General features: G+C 33.5%; 1 protein-coding gene across 1 annotated transcript in view; it reads left to right on the top strand.

The window, feature by feature from the left end:
* The window catches only part of CEP170 (centrosomal protein 170), a 102,590-nt gene that overhangs the window by 34,318 nt on the left and 49,203 nt on the right, over positions 1-19,069 (top strand). Inside the window, exons 4-9 of the mRNA XM_074144387.1 lie at positions 579-657; positions 1,284-1,342; positions 1,443-1,605; positions 2,519-2,653; positions 10,998-11,474; positions 13,984-14,630. Of these exons, the coding sequence (XP_074000488.1) occupies positions 579-657; positions 1,284-1,342; positions 1,443-1,605; positions 2,519-2,653; positions 10,998-11,474; positions 13,984-14,630 (1,560 nt within the window). The remainder of the gene's footprint in view (positions 1-578; positions 658-1,283; positions 1,343-1,442; positions 1,606-2,518; positions 2,654-10,997; positions 11,475-13,983; positions 14,631-19,069) is intronic.

Here is a 19,069-nt window from a genome sequence, read left to right as displayed (position 1 = left end):
TTTGCTGTTTTGCTGCTAGCTGGTGTAATGTTATTTCTGCTTACAAATGTTGTTACACCTACTCTTTCAGGAGTTGCAATATATTGCGTTCTTTATCACTGCTATTTGGAGTTACTGAGATGTAATAGCTTCATTTCTCCTTTAAGTCATTTGACAGTGTTTAGAAATAATAAGCTACCTCAGAACTCTTATATGCAATGTTAAATGCGGTACAAATGTGATGATAAATCAATTCTGACAGCTAATTCAGATTGAAAAAGCAAACTACAAGAAAGGTTCTAATTTGAGGGAACATTAATCAACAATTCAGTAAATACTGCTAACAGGATTAAACTTGCAAGGAACTTTTCTAGGCCAGTGTGATGTCAGCAGTCTGGTTAGTAATTGGTGTTTAACCTTTCTTTTGAAATATTTTGTGAAGCAGATGGCAATTTGAGCTTATAGTTTATTTTCACAGTGAATCACCAGTAGAAAATTTGCAATGCTGAAAACTTCCTTATAAAATCAGTTACGTGAATTATCATTTTATTATTTTGGAATTTAACAGTATCTCTTTCTGTCCTGGTTTATTTCTGTAGACATTTGTGAATGATGTGAGGATTCCAGAACAGACATACATCACTCTGAAGTTGGAAGATAAATTGAGATTCGGATATGATATCCTTGTCATAAAAATGCACAATACCCTGACAAACTTTTCTTGCTAGAAGTATGGTTGTGTTAAATGAAGAGTTCTCATAGTATTTCACAAGCAACTTTGAAATATTTATTTCACCCGTTACTACAAAAATGCCTACAGTAGAGAAAATTGCGGGTTTTAGAATACTGTATCTTGGTCGGAACTATTCATAAAGTACATTTCATTGTTTCTCACTGCAAGAAACCTCAACTTCCAATCACTATTTAAAACCTAATCTGCAACTTCTGTTTCACAAAGTAATGTTTCTTTTCTTTGAGCCAAAACCACAAATATTTGTATCATATGAGATTTTTTACAAGTAGAGAAGATTACAAGTAATAACTCAGCAAACTACTAAATAAAAAAAAAGAGAACTTATATTTTTACAACAGTAAGGTATCTACTCAATGTTCTATTTACCAATAGTAAATAATTGTGGAGTTGCTTTGATGAATATGATTGTACGTGCTAGTCCTAGCAGTCACGTATTTGTAGAACAAGTGTCAACATTCCAGTTAACAGTAGGTTGCAGAACTGTTGCTTTTCTGTAAAATCCTGTTGTGAATTGAGAAATCTTTCCACTATTTTCCTTAGCATTTCTTACATACTAATCTTTTTACTGTTGTCAGGGGAGAGATGAGAGTCCCTGAAGAAGCACTAAAGGTAACAGTGCTGCTAGATGTTCTTCTGTCATTTTGTATTGGTAACAAAGGGGTTTTTTCATTCTTTGAGGTTTTTTTTTTCTCTATTTAATGTCATGTAGCATGAAAAATTCACAAGCCAACTCCAATTATCCCAAAAATCTTCAGAGGCAGAAGGGTCGAAGCAAACCAGCTCCAAAAGCTCAGAGTCCAAGGCAGCAGACTCCGCAGCTGAAGTGCACCACAAAACTACAGAAGCACTGAAATCTGAAGAGAAATCAATGGGTAAGGTTTATTTTTGCTGCAGAAGCACACAAACTTGGAAAGGATATTTATTGCCTTGCTAGGATGCTTGTGAAGGTCTATAGATAGATGTAAAAACTCCACATATGTGAAATTTTAAACATACTTTAAGTGTAATCAATAACTTTCAGAATTGAATTTCTGCCTTTTTTACTGTAGCATCCACATGTACAGAAATTCTATTCTTTCAAGACATCAGGTCAAAACATCCAATCAATTTATGAAGGTAGAAATCTTAACAAAAAATGCACTGATGTACTTATTTAATCTTTATGTTTAAATGTGTTTAATCATGTTTATGCTTCCTATATAAGTAATAGCATTTTCAATTGTACTGTAATTTAAGTATTACCTTTTAAAAAACATAATTAAGAATGGTTGTGCTCAGTAAAGTTTTACACAAGGTAACTTTCAGCACTCTGTAGTAACTGTCAGCAAGTTGGAACCTTGGCAACATTGCAAAATTTGATCAGTTTTTCATGCAGTGAGTTCAGATTTCATTGAAAGGTCAATGTAGGTAAAAGTAGGAATCTTCTCACAGAAATAGCAGTGGACAGCTTTTAGGAATGTACTGGTGTGCTGATGACTTCAGAGTGAAAGCAGAAAATAATGTTTACAGATATATCAGGGTAACAATAAGACATGTCAGCTGCCTTTGCATAAACGTTTGTGCCAGAAGTTTTGATCAGGTCATTAGTAAGCTTTTATATTTAGAACCCAGATCAGTTATCCAGCCTCCAAGTTTGTTTTGTATTTAGGCAAATGCATGCAACCAATTCACGTCAGCTTCCAGGAGATACGATGCAAGCAAATGACTCTCTCTTCATGTTATTTTAACCTAAATACCACAACTGAACAGAAGAGTAATTTCCTCTGCTTTGGGCTAATTTTATAGATCTTTCTGCCATGCCTCGTGGGACACCTTTGTATGGACAGCCAGCCTGGTGGGGTGATGATGAAGCTGATGAAAAAAGTGGTTCTAAGCCAGATAGCAAGCATGAAGAAAAAATGCATGACACGGGGGCTTCAGGTAAGTCAGTTGTCTTATTTTTGTGGGTTTTTTGCCCTTTACTAAAGTGCATATATTCTTAACTAGTGAACTAAACAGATATTAATGTTTGGAAGTTTCATAGACAATTTACATAGATGAAAGCCTATTAAAATTAAGTTAGTTTAAAAAATTTATTCTGTGAGAAACTGCATTTCCAGAGACCTATTTCATGTATAATGTATCAGTTTTCTAGTATATAATACAATTTGTTATCAATAAATGTAGAAAATAACGTTACCTGAACCAGTGTGTCTTATTTATCAATTTAATCCCTATCTGTCATTTTATATGCTCGAAATTAGAGATTGCATAGGGATATTTTATCAAAATAATTTCTGAAAATAAATGGTGCTATATTATTTTTGTATTTGACTTTTAGCTATATAAGGTGATCTATGCTAACAGTCTCTCCTGTAATCCAATAATGTTGCATTAGTGGGAATTGCCTTTCATAGTTCTTGCAGTAAGGATTCGCATAGTCTAAAGTTAAACTGATAATGTTTGTTTCCCCTTAACATAGATTTAATTTTTTTTAATTTAGCTTGTCTGTACACGGTATGTATTGCTGAAACTTAAATCTCAATATCTATAATTAGGCTTCTAAGTCTATCCAACAAGCATATAAATAAAGTGATCGCTATACTAATAAAGATAATGACTTTAAAACTTACTCAAGTTAGGACAAAATTCAACCATGTCTGTTTAGCTGTTTAGACATGCATTTAAGGCCCAGCAGTTTTAAGTCTGCAGATTTTTAAAGTACTTTAGGTGAGGTGGGAATTTCTTGCCTCCTGCAATAGTAATTGCCTTGTTTGTCATGAATCCTATTTTGCAGTACTTGGAATAAACTCTAAAAACATGTAAAATAAAGTAAAACTAACAGTTCGATGTAATAAAGTCAACATTTTTGGAGTTAACTTTTTGTAATAGCCTTTAATGACCTTTTTCATATTAGTCTAAAGCTGTCACAACTAAGACAGTAAAGTCCGTCTCCCAAAATTTGGAGTACTAGAAAGAAACTAGGTGAAAACATTTAAATTAGTGTTGAGTTTTGTGCAACTTAACTTTGTCGCGTATAAAAGAACTGTGTCAGTACAGTTATAAAACGCTTTCTTGTTTCGTTGGTTTTTTCATTAAAAACTTCTCTACCATACATGGCATGAGTAGAGTATGCTTTTGTGTGCTCCTATGGAGGCTTTAAAAACAGGTTTAATATCCTACACTAGTAATCTGTAATCTATAACTCTGCAGTTCAAATGTTGTCTAGAAGTATGTTCTTCAAAGACTTTTAGGCATTCATAAGGAATACAAATTTTGTTCCTAGTGACAGTAATAATGAGAGACAATGACTTATTTGGTGTTCCACTTCGATTTTTCTCAACAAAACGGAAAAGCATGTATGTAATCAGTTACAAAGAAAAAGAATTAAGTCCTTGCCTTCAAGTCATGCCGTTGATAGGCTTGCTAGCCACGTGACTCTCTTTGCTTTCCAGATTACAGGAAGTATTAACTATTGGCTATGAAACCTGTGGCTGTATCTTGCTGTATGTGCCAAAACAGGGGTGGTAATGTCTCTAATATCTGTGGTTTTATTGTTTAGATGCCAGTGTCTGCAGCAAACATATAACAAAAGTATGAATTCATCAAGCTTTTTATACTCACATGTATCTATCTCATTGTTTTAATTTAAAAAAAACATGCATGTTATTTGCCCTCATTATATATAGGAGTATTAAAAAATAATATCCTGAAGTCTGTGATCTTGGTGCCATGCTGTTAAGAAGGTATGATACAAGATTCCAGCTTCTGTTTAGTAGTATGCTTATTCTTATTTTTTCATAACTTTCATAAAACATAACTAAATTTTACATACTCTTGTATTTATTTTACCAAGAGATTTTTCAGAATGTGATCAATCAGTGCTTCTGTCTTAGTTCCTGAGTTCAAAATAAAAGAAGGTTCAGACTTCCCCTCAAACCAATCAAGGAGGTGCAGTCTGTTTCATTAGTAGATGAAAACAAATTTGTTCTAGACAACATCGGTGATGGGGATATTTTGATATGCTTTGCCTTAGTGAAGTCATCATAAGGTAAATGATGAATAGAGAAGATGGACTAATATTTTCTACAGTGTTTAACTGATTTTGGTTTTGTTTTCCATATATATACACTATATAGAAAAATAAAACTTGGGCATGGAATCTTCCTGGCAAATACGTTTCTTTTCTTTAAAATGTACAACGTGTTAGAAATCTCCTTTGTTTATGTTGTTGTTTAATCATGAGTTTATCTCCGACAAATAGAATTGGTTTAAGTAGAGTGTAGGAATATCTTCGATTTCCTCAAACTAAATCCACAAGAATGGAATTCAGTTTAAATAAGCACATACTAAACAAAAGCTTATGTGAAATATTATGGGAAGACACTGCTGGAAAAAAAACCCAAAACCTAACATTTTTGCAAAAAAATTTAATTTGGGAGGATGTGGAACTAAAATCCTTTATGTAGACAAGTGTTTTATTTATCTTGATCGCTTAATCTCTCAGTAGGCATTAGTCATATGTTTTGCTAGTCTGGCTTTTGACTGTTGTGGATGTTTTTTAGTAGTGTTGACAGAGAGCCTGAGAGGACAGAGCAGATAAGAGTCGACATCTGCCTCTATGGACACATTTCCTCAATCTCAGAACACTAACTACATTGGTGTAGTTGTGTGCAAAATAAAATCCTCAATGTTTTCATACAATTCTAAAATAGGCGTAAGCTTTTTGGGCCCCTTTGGCCTGCAATTACATTCCATGAAAACATTAAGTTAATTTTCAACAAGTTAGTTATGTATTTTCTTCATGTGTTTAGGTTTTATAACATAGATAATATAATAATTGGAAATCAATATAAAGGAACATTTTAATGAAAAGAAATTGGAAACTTAACAAGACTGTCATGTTTGGATAACTTTCAAATAAAAATGAACTCCAATAAATAATATTAAAGATTGATGCAGTTATTTATCCTTTCATGGGCTAAATTGTATTAAGCATTTAAAACACCAATTTGGAACGTGATTCTTACTATAAACTGCATAAAACTAAGTACGTTACACGTGAATTCACATATGTAAGTACTTAAACTTTTTGTTCAGTAACTCAAATCAATAAAGCCAATATCATTTAACAAATTAATCCTATGAAGAACCTGCTTCGTGCTTTAATGATTTGGTACATGATTATTCACTGAATAGAAAAGAAGGCATGAATTATAACAGAAGGGGCAAGGTTTAATGAGGAGATTGAAATGGGAGATTTGTTTCTGCTAAGCCAACTATAGACAATTAGTCTTTACAGTTTCAAGTTAATAAGATTATTTCAATGTTACTGTCTTTATGTCACAATGAAAACTCACTAATGGAAATTATTTGCAAACACAGCAGAATAGCCTGGACAACTTCAAAAAGAAAAAAACTTTCTGCTTTTTTTTGACATGCATGTTGCTTTTACTTAATGATCCATAGATCGACTAGTCTATATTAAAATGAATAGTTACATATATACCTATAGTGTGAGTATATCAATGCTGCAGCAGTTAAAATTACATGTTATTGGCAAGTTTACCGAGTGTGTAATTATTATTGCCATGTGTTACACTCTCACTTCCTGGAAAAGCATAAACTGCATTCTCTGCTGATTTCTGTAGTATTAGAATTTTACATCATTAATGCCTTTACTAGAAATCTAAGAAAAGAGAGAAGTCATTTTTTAAACAGATTTTAAGAATCTGAAGTGTTTTTTTTTCCATTTGGCATGAAGTATTTTTTAATTCCAGCATTGCATAACAGTATATGAGATTAAATGCTCCTCATATTTAAAAAATGGTATCATTTTAAGGTAAAGAAGGCTGACTTTTTAAAAGTACCAGAGTAATCCATATGTGCAAAAGTTTGCACATATGTTTAATCATTAGTATTAACATTAAAGTTCCTAGAAGTTTGTTCTAGAATTTTGCTGAGTTTTGCCCCAGAATACATGAAAGTTCTGCATATATAAGACTTGCTTTGTAAAGCTACAGCAGCGAATGTGCACGGTATGTCACAGGGATCTTACAGAACTTTAGAGCCATTACAGCAACATATTTAAGTAAGGTTAGTTTTGCACTTTTTTCACTTTAGCTCCTTTAAAGCATGTAGTTAAATGATTTATTATCACAGGTGGGGATTTCTATATAATACTATTTTTTATTTTTATTTAGAAAAAGAAATTTTCATATTATTTCATAGGACAGGTTATGACATTAAAAGACAGAGATCCTCCTATTTAATACTAGGTGCATCATTATATGTGTTTTTGCAATCTTGTCTTTAAATAACAATTGAAAAATATGCTTCAGCCATAAAGCAAAAAAAGAACTTAAAAGGTAATTGGGAAATAAAAAGTAATAATATGGAGAGAAGGAGAAAGGAAAAAAAGAAATTATATTAAGCATTTGAAAGTGCTAACTTCAGTTTCTTTTCATTAAACGTATCATTGGACAGTACCAAATATAAAGCGAACATATAAGAAATATTTTGGGGTATTGTGGAAATAGGATATTTTTGCTTCTTCTTATACTTTCTGCAAATAAATATTTTGCTCCAGGTTTACAGACATTTTTTTCAAGTGCTTTGTAAATTCCAGATAATTTTCTTATATAAGTTTTATTTCTAAAATTGTGTTTTTAAGGCAGAAAAAAAGAACATGGCTAAAAAATCTGAAAACTGCAAAATATTTTCTGAGTTTTCATCCTAGCTTTGCAGATGATAATATACTCATATACAAAGGTGATTTCTTGCATATCTAATAGATCATGTTGAATAGCACAGAACACCTATGACATTTCTTGTCCAGATTGGCAGGCAAAGTTTTAAGACTGACTATTTCTGTGCATGACAGATTAAGAAAAAAAAACTTAAAAAACTAAGAAGTCCTAAAAAGTGTAATCAATTCTGCTAATGACACAAGGTCAATGTTGTTTTTCTGTTTATCATCTCTGAGATTATTCTGGTAGAGAATCGCCCTGAATCTCCATTTGGTTAAGCCTGTGATTTCCTAAATATTACATAGTTTCCCTCTTAGCCTCTCCTAGACTCATTATTTCATTCATAGTCTCACTACACCTGTGTGGCAGCTACAGTTATTGCTTCCTTATGTGCCTTGCAGGAATAATTGCACAATTGCCTTTTGTAGCTCTAGACCTTTGTAGAATGAGAGCACCTTCTTTACAGATATCCTCATTGTTTTTCTGCCCCTTTCACCCTTGCCAATGAAGAAATCTCGTCAGTTCCTGAAGAGATAGCAGTTCATAACATGTCCATCCCCTCGTTTTCCCAAAACACACTTCCAGTTCGAAACTGTCTTTTTTGCTGTACAGATACTATGCTCGCTCTGTTTAAAAACGATAGAGCTGTGATGACCCCTATCTTCTGTATTTGCTTGAGGGTTTTCTCTTAAAGCTACCTGTATTTAGTCTGATACGTAATTTGCTTCATCTTGGCAGATGACTTTTTATAATAGGATTTCAAAGGTAAGGCTATTTTATAGATGACTGTAATATTTAGAAAGCTGTAAAGACTTGCATTTAGAATTTGGGTGAAAAATTCCAAAGAGTGATTCAGATCAGAATCTATATTAATTTTTTTGTTTCCTCCATTCTTTTCAATTCCTTATTCTAATCAATTCTGATGTATTTAAGTCTTCTAAAAATGCAAGTACTTCAGACTGAAAATAGGATTTTTAAGTAATTAACTTGTACTTTTATTTTCATATTTTTCCTTATTTCTAAGAATTTGTCTAGTTTAGAAAAATTTACAATGTAGTTGCAGTTCAGTTTTTCACTTCTTTTGATTAAACTCTGTCATAACTTAGATTCAAATGATATTATAGTATCCGTTTAATCAAAAATATTAGAATCAAATACTCTGTGTATTGTAGAATAAACAGTTGATTTCAAATGTTAAATTTGGTGCAGGCAAGTTTCACAGGGAAAATTTTTTTATGAAGTTGTCCATCTATGCTGACAAGCTGGTGTTACAGATCCACTCATCCTAAGCCTACCAGACATCTGATGCAGTTTGGCTACAGTCTTATAATTTTCAAAAGATATTGATGAACTAGTTATTTCATGTTTACTGAAAAATATTCTTTATTGTGTGGCCAGTAGATTACTCTTGCCTGGCACCAAAATAGAAATATTTCTCAAAACATACTGTATTAGACAGTTATCTTTTAAAGGAGCATTGCACACTATATCTTGCTTAATTAGTTGTTACAGGAATTGCGTTAAACTGTAGGCTTGAAGCTCTGAACAGAACCAGTGGGAAAAAATAAGGTACATAGGAACTGGCTCCCTGGTGGATTACTCTGCTATTCAATGACAGTGTTGCTTACTGTAAAGATCCTGCCTCTAGATTTCATCCTGCTAGAGCTTGATCCATTTCAGCTTGTTATTAGCTGGATGAAGCAGAGTGTGATAGTAGTTTACCTAAAATCTAGTAGCTGCAAAGCGTGATTATTGTTTATTTGTATACATTTTATGTCTAAGCATAGAAGCTTTTTTTAACCACCTTTGCATCAGTAAAATAGATTCATTCTATATTGTTTATCTGCTGGCATAAGTGTTTTCAGGAAGGAGACTAAAAAGGCATTCTGTTTCCTGGGGAGGGGAGTAGTGAGTTGCTGTTGTAGTGCCTGAAAACAACCCCACAGAGATGAGGTAGCTGACAGTGCAGTGAAAAGCATTAGCTAGGGTATTTTTGGAATGCAACAGCACAATATAAAAAAATCTCTGAATTCTGAACGTCTTTAGTGTTTGTATCAGCTACTTTTAGATAAAATAAATTAAAACAGCTGTGTTACCTCCATCAGAGTTATTTTATCCTGTTGCTATCCAAGCATGGCAATAATAATGTGTACTATTTTTGCTATCATTCCATAATACCATTCTTTTTTTAACTTTTCCAGCTATTATGCTGTCCCTTAATTAGTTCTATTTCTCTGTATCAAACTACCATCCTTTTTTAATTTTTAACCTTTTCCTAAATCTTCACAAGAAGCATGCGTTTGTGAAGAACAGCATAGGCACATTATGCCATCCTGCATCCTTTACCCTTTAAACTCCTGGCTCCACTATAAATGTTTCTGTTGCTACCTTATTGCATAACAGTTTCATACACAAACGTTAACTCTCTCAGCAGATATAGTGTGGCTATTTTTAGTGCCAGAAATCTCTTAATTGCATTCTTATTCCTTCACTTAGCAATCTAAAATGATTTCTTAAACATCTTAATGTGGTTCATGATAAATCACATAGGAATTATTCAGAATTCTTTTGCTGGAATGTAACTTGCCATCGCTACTAACATCTCAAGCATCTGTTGCTTATAGCACATCTCTGCACCAGATATTTTGGCTCACTTACTAGTTCATGAAATGCAACCAGAAGGTTTTTCTTAAAGGCACATCGGTAGCTTTGCTAGCAACCACAAGAAGCTTTGGCCTTCGTTCAGGCTATGCAGTGGGACTTTCAGTTACTACCCCGTGCTTTTTCCACATTCTGCTTTCTTTACCCAGTTAGAGCATAGTTTGGTAACATTCTGCATGCTTCCAGCTATTGTTGCTTTTTCTGTTAATCTGCAAATTATGGAAACAAGTAAAATAAGAGCAGGTGACAATAGGATTTAGCTCGATTGTTTGATTTTTATCTTTTGTAGAAACATAAAGTGTTTGAAATCCATAACACTTTCCAATGCTTATCACTGTTAAACTTTTCAAGCCAGAGTTAATGTTTATCTTGCAATAATGTGAAAATTGTTTTTCCTAAGAATATTACCAAACAAAATTATACTAGCTATCCACTGCAGGAGTTGGAAAGCCGGAACGCTAGCACTTGTTTTGGGAGCACCTTGATTTTATGTTTTTCCAATAGGTTGGAATTGCAATAATGATCATCTCAACTATTTCTCTAATGTGATTTCCCTGTTTTCCATGTGCTAATAACTCATCTGACCTTTACATCATCTAAAAATTTTTGGAATGCAAATTTCCTTTGACAAATTCTAAGTGAGATTTTTGCCACTTTACAATCCATACAGCTAAAAGTCGTGCTGTCTTTTTAGCAATACTTCTTATATGTAATTCTGGAAGTATTTTTCCAGAACTACGTTGCTCAATCTTCTCCACAATCTTACTGTTTATTCCAGAAATTACTCAAGTGGCCTTTACAGGAGTTCAGAAACTTCTTGAAGAACCTGAAGTTCCCAAGTATTGTGAAATCTATTTTTTTATTTTTCTTAATAGGGTGCAGCACAGATGCCAAGCAAGCTGAGGAGCAATCTGCAGCTGCAAGTGAAGAACTTTATCCTTTCTGTAGGGAACCAAGTTATTTTGAAATCCCTACAAAAGAATTCCAGCAACCTTCGCAGGTAGCAGAGAGCACTATTCATGAAATTCCAACAAAAGACACCCAAAGCTCCCATGCAGCAGGTGCAGGGCATGCTTCCTTTACCATTGAATTCGATGACAACACTCCAGGAAAAGTAACAATCAAAGATCACGTGACAAAATTCACATCGGAACAGCGTCACAAGTCAAAAAAGTCTTCTTCCTCCAGTGGTCAGGACCTGCCTGGGCTTCAAACGGTGATGATGGCCGCAGAGAGCAAAGTAGCAGATTGGCTAGCACAGAACAATCCTCCTAGAATGATATGGGAACCAACAGAGGAGGATTCCAAAAGTATTAAGAGTGATGTTCCAGTGTACTTGAAGAGACTGAAAGGTAAAGTGAATAATTCCAGCTGTGCTTATTTTTGAAAGCAACGATTCCTCACCAGCATCCAGTGAGCTGGATCCCTGAGCCCTTGCGGAGTTCAGTTGAAGTCACAGATACTCCACATGCGCGCAAGGATCTGTGCTGGGAAATTGTATTGCAGTATTAAGTCTTAAAAAGAGGATAGAAAGCCAAATCCTAAATCATCTTACAATAAGTGTACTAATTGGAGATATTCTAGTACAGCTGAAAACATCAAGTATTTAAAACATCGATCCTGAAAGGGAAAAAGAAAAAACCCAAACCTTAGTTAAACTTCATATATTTCACTTTTTTCCATGCATTACTTTAAAAAGCTGAATTGCTTTTTAGAATCAAAGCTCTGAAGTTCAAATTATGCTTTTAGCAACTCTTCCAATAGCATATGTTCTGTGAATATTCATGTGCTCTAAGAAAATAATTTATGGCAAAGAATACATCATATAGTTATTCTGCTTAAATCAATCATGTATGATGGAGTCAAGTTTGAGTCAGGAATCTGAAATAGACCAAGAGCTTAAATTTTTATACTAAGCTTGCAGAATGTTGTATTTATAAGAATGCTGCTGTTGAATGGCATTCCAGGTGTTCATTTACTGCAGACAGTGACATTTCAAACAAAATTAAATCAAATACTAAGTGTGAAAAGTATATTTTCTTTTGGATGCCAGTTAGCAGAATAGAGAGGAAAGTAGTTCAGATTAAGATTCTGGTGACATTCAAACTTGAAAAAGTTCTTCAGTTTTCATTTTGAAAGTTTCTCCTATTTTCTGTTCTTAATTTCAGCAGGTTAACTCTGCAATTCTGATTTTCATTGATTCTGCAACATTATCGTGTCTAGCTCTTAAACCGACTGGGATAGGTACAACGTACTTTGGCTTACTGATCAAAAGTCTGCTTTTTAAGGCTGACTTTTCCAAATTAAGCTAAAAACTAAAATTTTGAAAACAGAATTATATCAATGTGCTAGCATTAAGATAGTAACATAATGTTTCTTCTAGAGTATATCACAGAGTATTCTTTGGTCTTCATGATACTGTATTATATTCATGAACATTCTTTAAAATATTTGCCATGTCACTTTGATAAATAGGAAGGGCTTTGTTTACAAGGCCTTATCCTTTTCCTGGCAGAAACTGCTCAAAGTTTGATCAATTATCATCTGAGAGAGGTGGAACTTATGCAAATTATGGGGTGCATGTGGCTATAATAAATATCTGAATTTTGTAAGCTTCTGTGATCCGTTTGTATTCTCACTCATTACTTGTGCTTTTTAAAATTGTAAAGGTAGAGAATATACCTAGCCACTTTGAAAGTTCGATTTTAAAAAAAATAATCTTCAACTTTTTCTTAAAATATCCTGTACTGAAGACACACTGCTAAAATTATGTTATATGACTGTCACTGTAGTGTTGATATTTATTATTTGGAAGTATATGAACCATCACGTTGTTTTCTTAGGCACTGTATAAATAAGTAGCAAACAGGAATGTAAGTTAGGATTTCAGCTGTGTATTCAGTGCTATTCATCTGATAAGTAAGGTTTCCCAATATGTGATTACTGTTTAATTGAATAGGAGGTGCATATCCTAACTATGCAAGTGAGAGAACCTTAAAAAAAAATTATACTTTGTATGTACACACGAGTAAGAGTTGATCCAAAAGAGTTCAAAGAAGGTAAAACTGTTCCTTCTGAGGAACTGAGCTAAAACTCGAAAGTGTAGACACTTTCATAGTTGCCCTGTGTTAAATATGACTTAATGTATATGAGTATCCAGTCTTCCATGCATTTTCAGGTATCATTACAAAGTATATTTGTATGCGTATATATGATTTATTAAATACTTAATCCTTATTCATAGATCTCAAAGTAGCTTGTGGAATTAATAAGTAATAACAATAATTTTACATGCATATATCAGATGCTGACGGGAGTGAATGATGGAAAAACTCATTGTATTTCTTGTAAAGAGTAATAAAGAATTCATTCCAATTTTCAGTAGACATTTCTCATGTGAACTGTTGTAAATGTGTGAGGAATCCAACAATAGGAACTGTGGCTGTCAAATGGGTATTTTCAGCTACCAGAAGGGCTTTTTTAGGGTTTTCTTTTCCCTCTTAGCCTTGCCTAGAATGTTTCAGTATTCATTAGTAATCAACGGGCTGTGTAACAAAATCAATATAATTGGGAATCATACTATAGTACAGCTGGTAAAATACTGGCTTTTGTAAGTCACTGATAAGTATTTATAGATGAGAATATTGGTGACAAGAGTAATTAATTGTTTGACTCATAGCAAGTTGAATGCATTATCAGGAGTTGTACAATATTTGCAGAGCCATGTGCTGAAAGCTGTTGGAGGCTAAACAGAAAACCAATTTGAAATTCTTTCTTAGTTTGCTGGCTTCTTTTGTGTGTGTTGGGTTGGGGTTTTTTGTTTGTTTCATTGTGCTATATATCCTTTTGCTTTGCTTGTAGGGAATAAGCATGATGATGGCACACAAAGTGATTCAGAAAATGCTGGTGCACACCGGCACTACAGTAAGCGGGCAGCACTTGAAGAACACTTCAGGCATCATCATATGGAGCTGAAAAAGTCACACCAGAAAGTCCATTCCACAGAAAAGCAGCAAGAGCAAACCGGTTTGAGTCAGACTGCCTTTATGATTGAGTTTTTTGACGAAGACCATCCTCGAAAGAGACGTTCTTACTCTTTTTCTCAGAATGTAGGAGCTCTGTGCTCAGAATCTCAATCTCCCACACCTCACACGCGAGCTGAAAGAGTGAAACCTACATCAGGAGAGAAAGCAGTCCCATCATCTGTGCAAGCCAGCTCATCGCATCACAAAGCCGTGCATGGCGTTCATGCAAAACTTCTAAAACAAAAATCAGAAGAACCCTCTGCTGCGTTACCTGTCTTACAAGCTGCATTGTTAAGGAGTTCGGGAAGCCTTGGCCATAGGCCTGGTCAGAACCAGGAGATGGACAAAAAGTTGAAAAGCCAACATATTTCTGCTGCTACTGAAAAGGACAATGAGGATGACCAGAGTGACAAAGGTACTTACACTATTGAGTTGGAAAATCCTAATTCTGAAGAAATGGAAGCCCGTAAAATGATTGACAAGGTGAGAAACCTAAAATGTATACTGATGTTAAAGTGGTATGTGATGTGTGGGCAACAGCCTACCACTTCAGTTCTATTATTAAAGCTAATGCAATAATACAGGTTTTTAAGCCAACCTATAATGATGAAACATGGAATGTCATAAAAGCAGCAGCAGGCATTTGGTTAAAAATTATTCCTTTTTGATACTGCTCTTCCTTTAGTTTGGTAGTTTTAATTCATTTTCAAAAGATTTAAGTAAGAATACTAGGGAGCAAAATTCAATTAACTGGTATTTTTTATGAGAGCTGTTAGATTTGAATTTATTATGTCCCTATGGAAATACTCACGTGTTCTTAAAATCCTATGGTCTCTGTAATTTTCAGTATATAAATTGGTTCCATCCTAATTGTCATATAGAAATAGAATGTAAATGTTTTCTATACTTACAAAAAAAGTATACTCAATAACTTAAATTTCAGCATCCATTATAAAGAGTAAGTATAAGGATGCTTTCGTTTTCCAAAAATGTTTACATGATAGCAGTGTCATTTTCCTAGTTTGAATATAGGTATATGCTTCATTAGGCTTAGGAATCTAATGATGACCAAGTAACTTGTGCTTCTTTGTAACAATATAAATAACAATATAAATCATAACTACAGTTAAACAACTGCAAATAACTCTTTCATTGGATTCAATAGGAAGATATGGGTTGGTGGAGCATCATTTGGCTTAACTGACTCTTGAAGAGGATTTTGTTTCAGTTACTGTTGTTTTCTTAAACAATCCATTGTGGTAGAGTGCTGGCATCCAAATCTAGGAAACTTTTTGGCCAATTTAACAGGAAATTAATTGCTTACTTGTTATAGAATTATCTAAGGATTGATTCTGTGTGTCTAAAACTTTTTCATTAATTAATTAATTAATTAATACATTTAGAATGAATTTTGGCTAAACGTTGAAAAATATTTTTGTAAAGACAAGCTAGCTTCACTATTTTGATTTTGTAGAAAAAAGCTAACGTAGTGGGGAAATGGGAAATTTTATTACAGATCGCTTTATGTTATAAAAGGTGTTTAGGGAGCATTTTGGAGAGGGGAATTAAAATAAAGAGGATCACCTTCAATAAAATCATAAAGATAACGATTGTGCCTCTTATGGATTCTGAAAAGGAGACACTTGACGACTTTGACTCAGTATTCAAAGAACTTCTGAGAACTAAAACTATTCCAAATGAAGCAAGTGAATATTAAAGAATGTAATTGCTTTGACTTAGTGACTACAAATATCTACATTTAATTCTTAAGTTACAAATCTTCAATTAAATTGCACCAGCAAATGTGTAAGTCCTGTTTTTGCTAAGTATAGTTGTGCAGTAAGATTTATTTAGAAACTAGAAAAAATAATAACATTTGGAAATGCACAAGATACGTACTTCATAAAAATGTTAATACTGTCTAATGTTTAATAAGATTTCAAATTATTTGTGGCCTTTAATATCTGTTCAGGATATCCACAGTCAGTTTTTTGTTTGAAAAATTTATCTCCTGTTACAGGAGCTATTCAGGAACAGGAGGTGAATGCAAGCATTAGGAATGGTAGTAAAGTAATGGTTAGTATTCTTAGGGTTGCATAAAAAGCTTTTGGATATCATAAATACCCCTTCCTGCTAACCTAAAAAGTGTCACCACTAGAAATTAAAGATTAACTAGGAAGTAAAGCAGAGAAGTTTTTTCTTTGAGGTCTTCTGTGTCTTTTCACTTAGTATCTGTGCTGAAGCATTATGAACAGTATATTTTCCACCCAGTTCAAAGAGTCCTGCTGCACAATTCTTATTAGATTTGGTAATATGAAAGAAGTATCATATTATTTTTACGAAGTGCAGAAAAACAACCAGTGAAGAAAATCAAAACCAAATGGAAGTCAAAATCTCTTCCTCCAGTTGAGCTCAGCTTTGCTTCCCTCCTATTTTAAATTGCTAATGCTGTGGAGTCTGTTACTTTGCTGAAGGTGGATAAGTAAAGAATAAGACAAAGACTTTTGTTAGCCTGTTTACTGCTGTGCTGCTTTATTGAGGATTTAAGAGAATTATTGGTATACCTTTTATCAATAATTCCAGTATAACCTCTCTTTCTTTGTTGTCAGGTCAGTCCTTTTTCTCAGCAGTTACAATGCCTGCTCAAATTGAGTCTCATTTAAGAGTGTCTGTTGGGTCAAAAGATTAACTGAAATTCAAGAGTTGCATTTGCTAGGATTGGGGTGAAAATGCACTGCAAACAGCAAGGGTAACTTTCTAAAACATTTGCACAAATAATGCAGTCTTGCCAGTAACAATTTACACTAGAATGTGTAAGAATTTCCTATGGAATAAAATACTTCTGGGTTTGCATACTTTTTCTCTTTTAGTGGAAGAAAGGGTGAGAGTGACCAAAATATCTGAAGATTACTTTCAGTGTGACTCATTCACTTGGGAAACCTTAGCCTTAGCCTTACTCCCATAGGCAGTCTACTCTTTTCTCTGGAAAGAAACGTAAGAGCAAACCGCAAATGCAAGAGTGGCATTAACTTGTCAAAATCAAGGCATGATTAATAATGCTTCTCTGATTTAAGAATCCAAGAGAGGTATCCAGGAAATTGAAGTTAAAATTCTCAGAAAAAAATGGAAAAAATATTTATCGATATAATTATAAAAAGGGGCAGGAGGGGGAAGACGTTAATATTGAGCTATATTGTTTCCTTCAAAAGTACCATTTTTTCTTAATATAACCTTTTACTAAAGTTTTTAGGAAATAGACTCAAGGAAAACATGTTTATGTGAAATTATTTTAAAAATCTGAAAAGAATGCTTTCCTGCTTATTCAATATCTTGATTTGATTTAATTTACAGGGATCCATTTATTCCTCTACTACTCTTTCAGTCTCTAAGAAAAAAGTATTGTCTCTACAGCAGTGAAAGGAGTAGAATAACAAACAACATTTTTTTTTTTTTTAATGTTTTAAAGCCTGGCTTTTGAAAGGAGAATGTGAGAAAGATGAAAATAATCAGAAGGAAAGAGGAAGGCGTATTCTAAGTATCAGAGAAAAGCTTTTTAGTGTGAGATACTTTTCCCTGAGAAAGAGGTGTAATCATTTATCTGCAGTGATGACTGTCTTGGAGTGACTGTCTGTCAATTACCTAAAATGAAAGATTCCAAAAACATTGAGGCTGGTGTCTTATACAACTTTCAACATGTAGATAATTTGCTGAAATTAAAATCAGACAAGATATCAAGATCTTGAATAAAATCAGTTTATATAAATGCCCACAGAGACTGAACTGAGTAGGAAAAGAGAAATTTGTTAAATTGTTTGCAAATTTGCAAGGTTTAAAAAGTTAGATTTTATTTTAGGGTGAAAAATAGTATTTCAGAAATACTAGTAGTTATTTCTTCTGTACTGTTATTTGAATTTTATTCATAAATCTTAAAGATATTGTCAGAGCAATTTAATTTCATGGTATTTCTGAATGGAAATCTCTCCCATTGTAGAGATAGTGGTTATAATCTGTGAACAGTTGCAGTCTTCAGGTGTTACCCTCTGTAACTGCCTTCTCTCGTTAGTCAATCAGCTGGTGAGAATGTGGAGCTCCACAATATTTCTGTGCTTCTGATCCAGCTATGCTTTTCACAAGTAACACAAACCCATGCGCACAAACTCCATCTTGTGTTACTGAAATTTTCTCCAAAATATGTGTTTTAGGACTTCTTGCATTTTTTTGGTGTTTGGTTTTTTTTTTGTTGTGTTTTTTTTGTTTGTTTGTTTGTTTGTTTTTAGTAACTTGACATAGTTACTATTTCTTTCAAATCCTGTTGGTTTTTTGATATATATAGAGGTGGAGCAAATACTGCCAGTATTACTGGTATGGAAATGTGTTGTGTCTTTCCCTCATATCTTACTAAGTTTGTTTGCATTTTTATTCTATCATGGGTTTCCATATGGTCCTCTGTTACCTTTATTTTACAAAATACAAAGCAAGAGTGGCGCTATTCCTTGCAAACACATGTGATCTTTTTACTTCTCTACAGTGTAAGTGTATGGTTGTATGTTAATGTTCTTTATAAATAGAGAACACTTGAAAAATAGCAATAAACCTTGCTTCCTAAAAGTCCTTTCATTAGCCAATGATATTTCTACATCCAGGTACTCAAATGTCACTTAAATTCATAGAGAAATGTGAATTGGTTAGTAGGCAAACAGGTTTAGAAAATAAATAAATTAACAAGGTGAAAGAAAGCTATGATCGAATAATAGATGCTGGCTCACTTTTTATACTTGTAGAGCTCTCTTTTAAATTGCCATTGAGAGCAATTTCATCAATGTGTAACAAAGAAAAGCTGCTCTTACATACTCCAAAGGCCACCTTGATCATACCAGCCATACAATGTTCTTTACTCAAACAGCTTCAGAAAGCCACAATTC

Source organism: Numenius arquata, chromosome 2 (assembly GCF_964106895.1).
Source record: "Numenius arquata chromosome 2, bNumArq3.hap1.1, whole genome shotgun sequence".
In the NCBI taxonomy this organism is placed as follows: domain Eukaryota; kingdom Metazoa; phylum Chordata; class Aves; order Charadriiformes; family Scolopacidae; genus Numenius; species Numenius arquata.
Note: the sequence above shows the minus strand (reverse complement) of the source record. Positions and strands in the feature narration are given on the sequence as shown.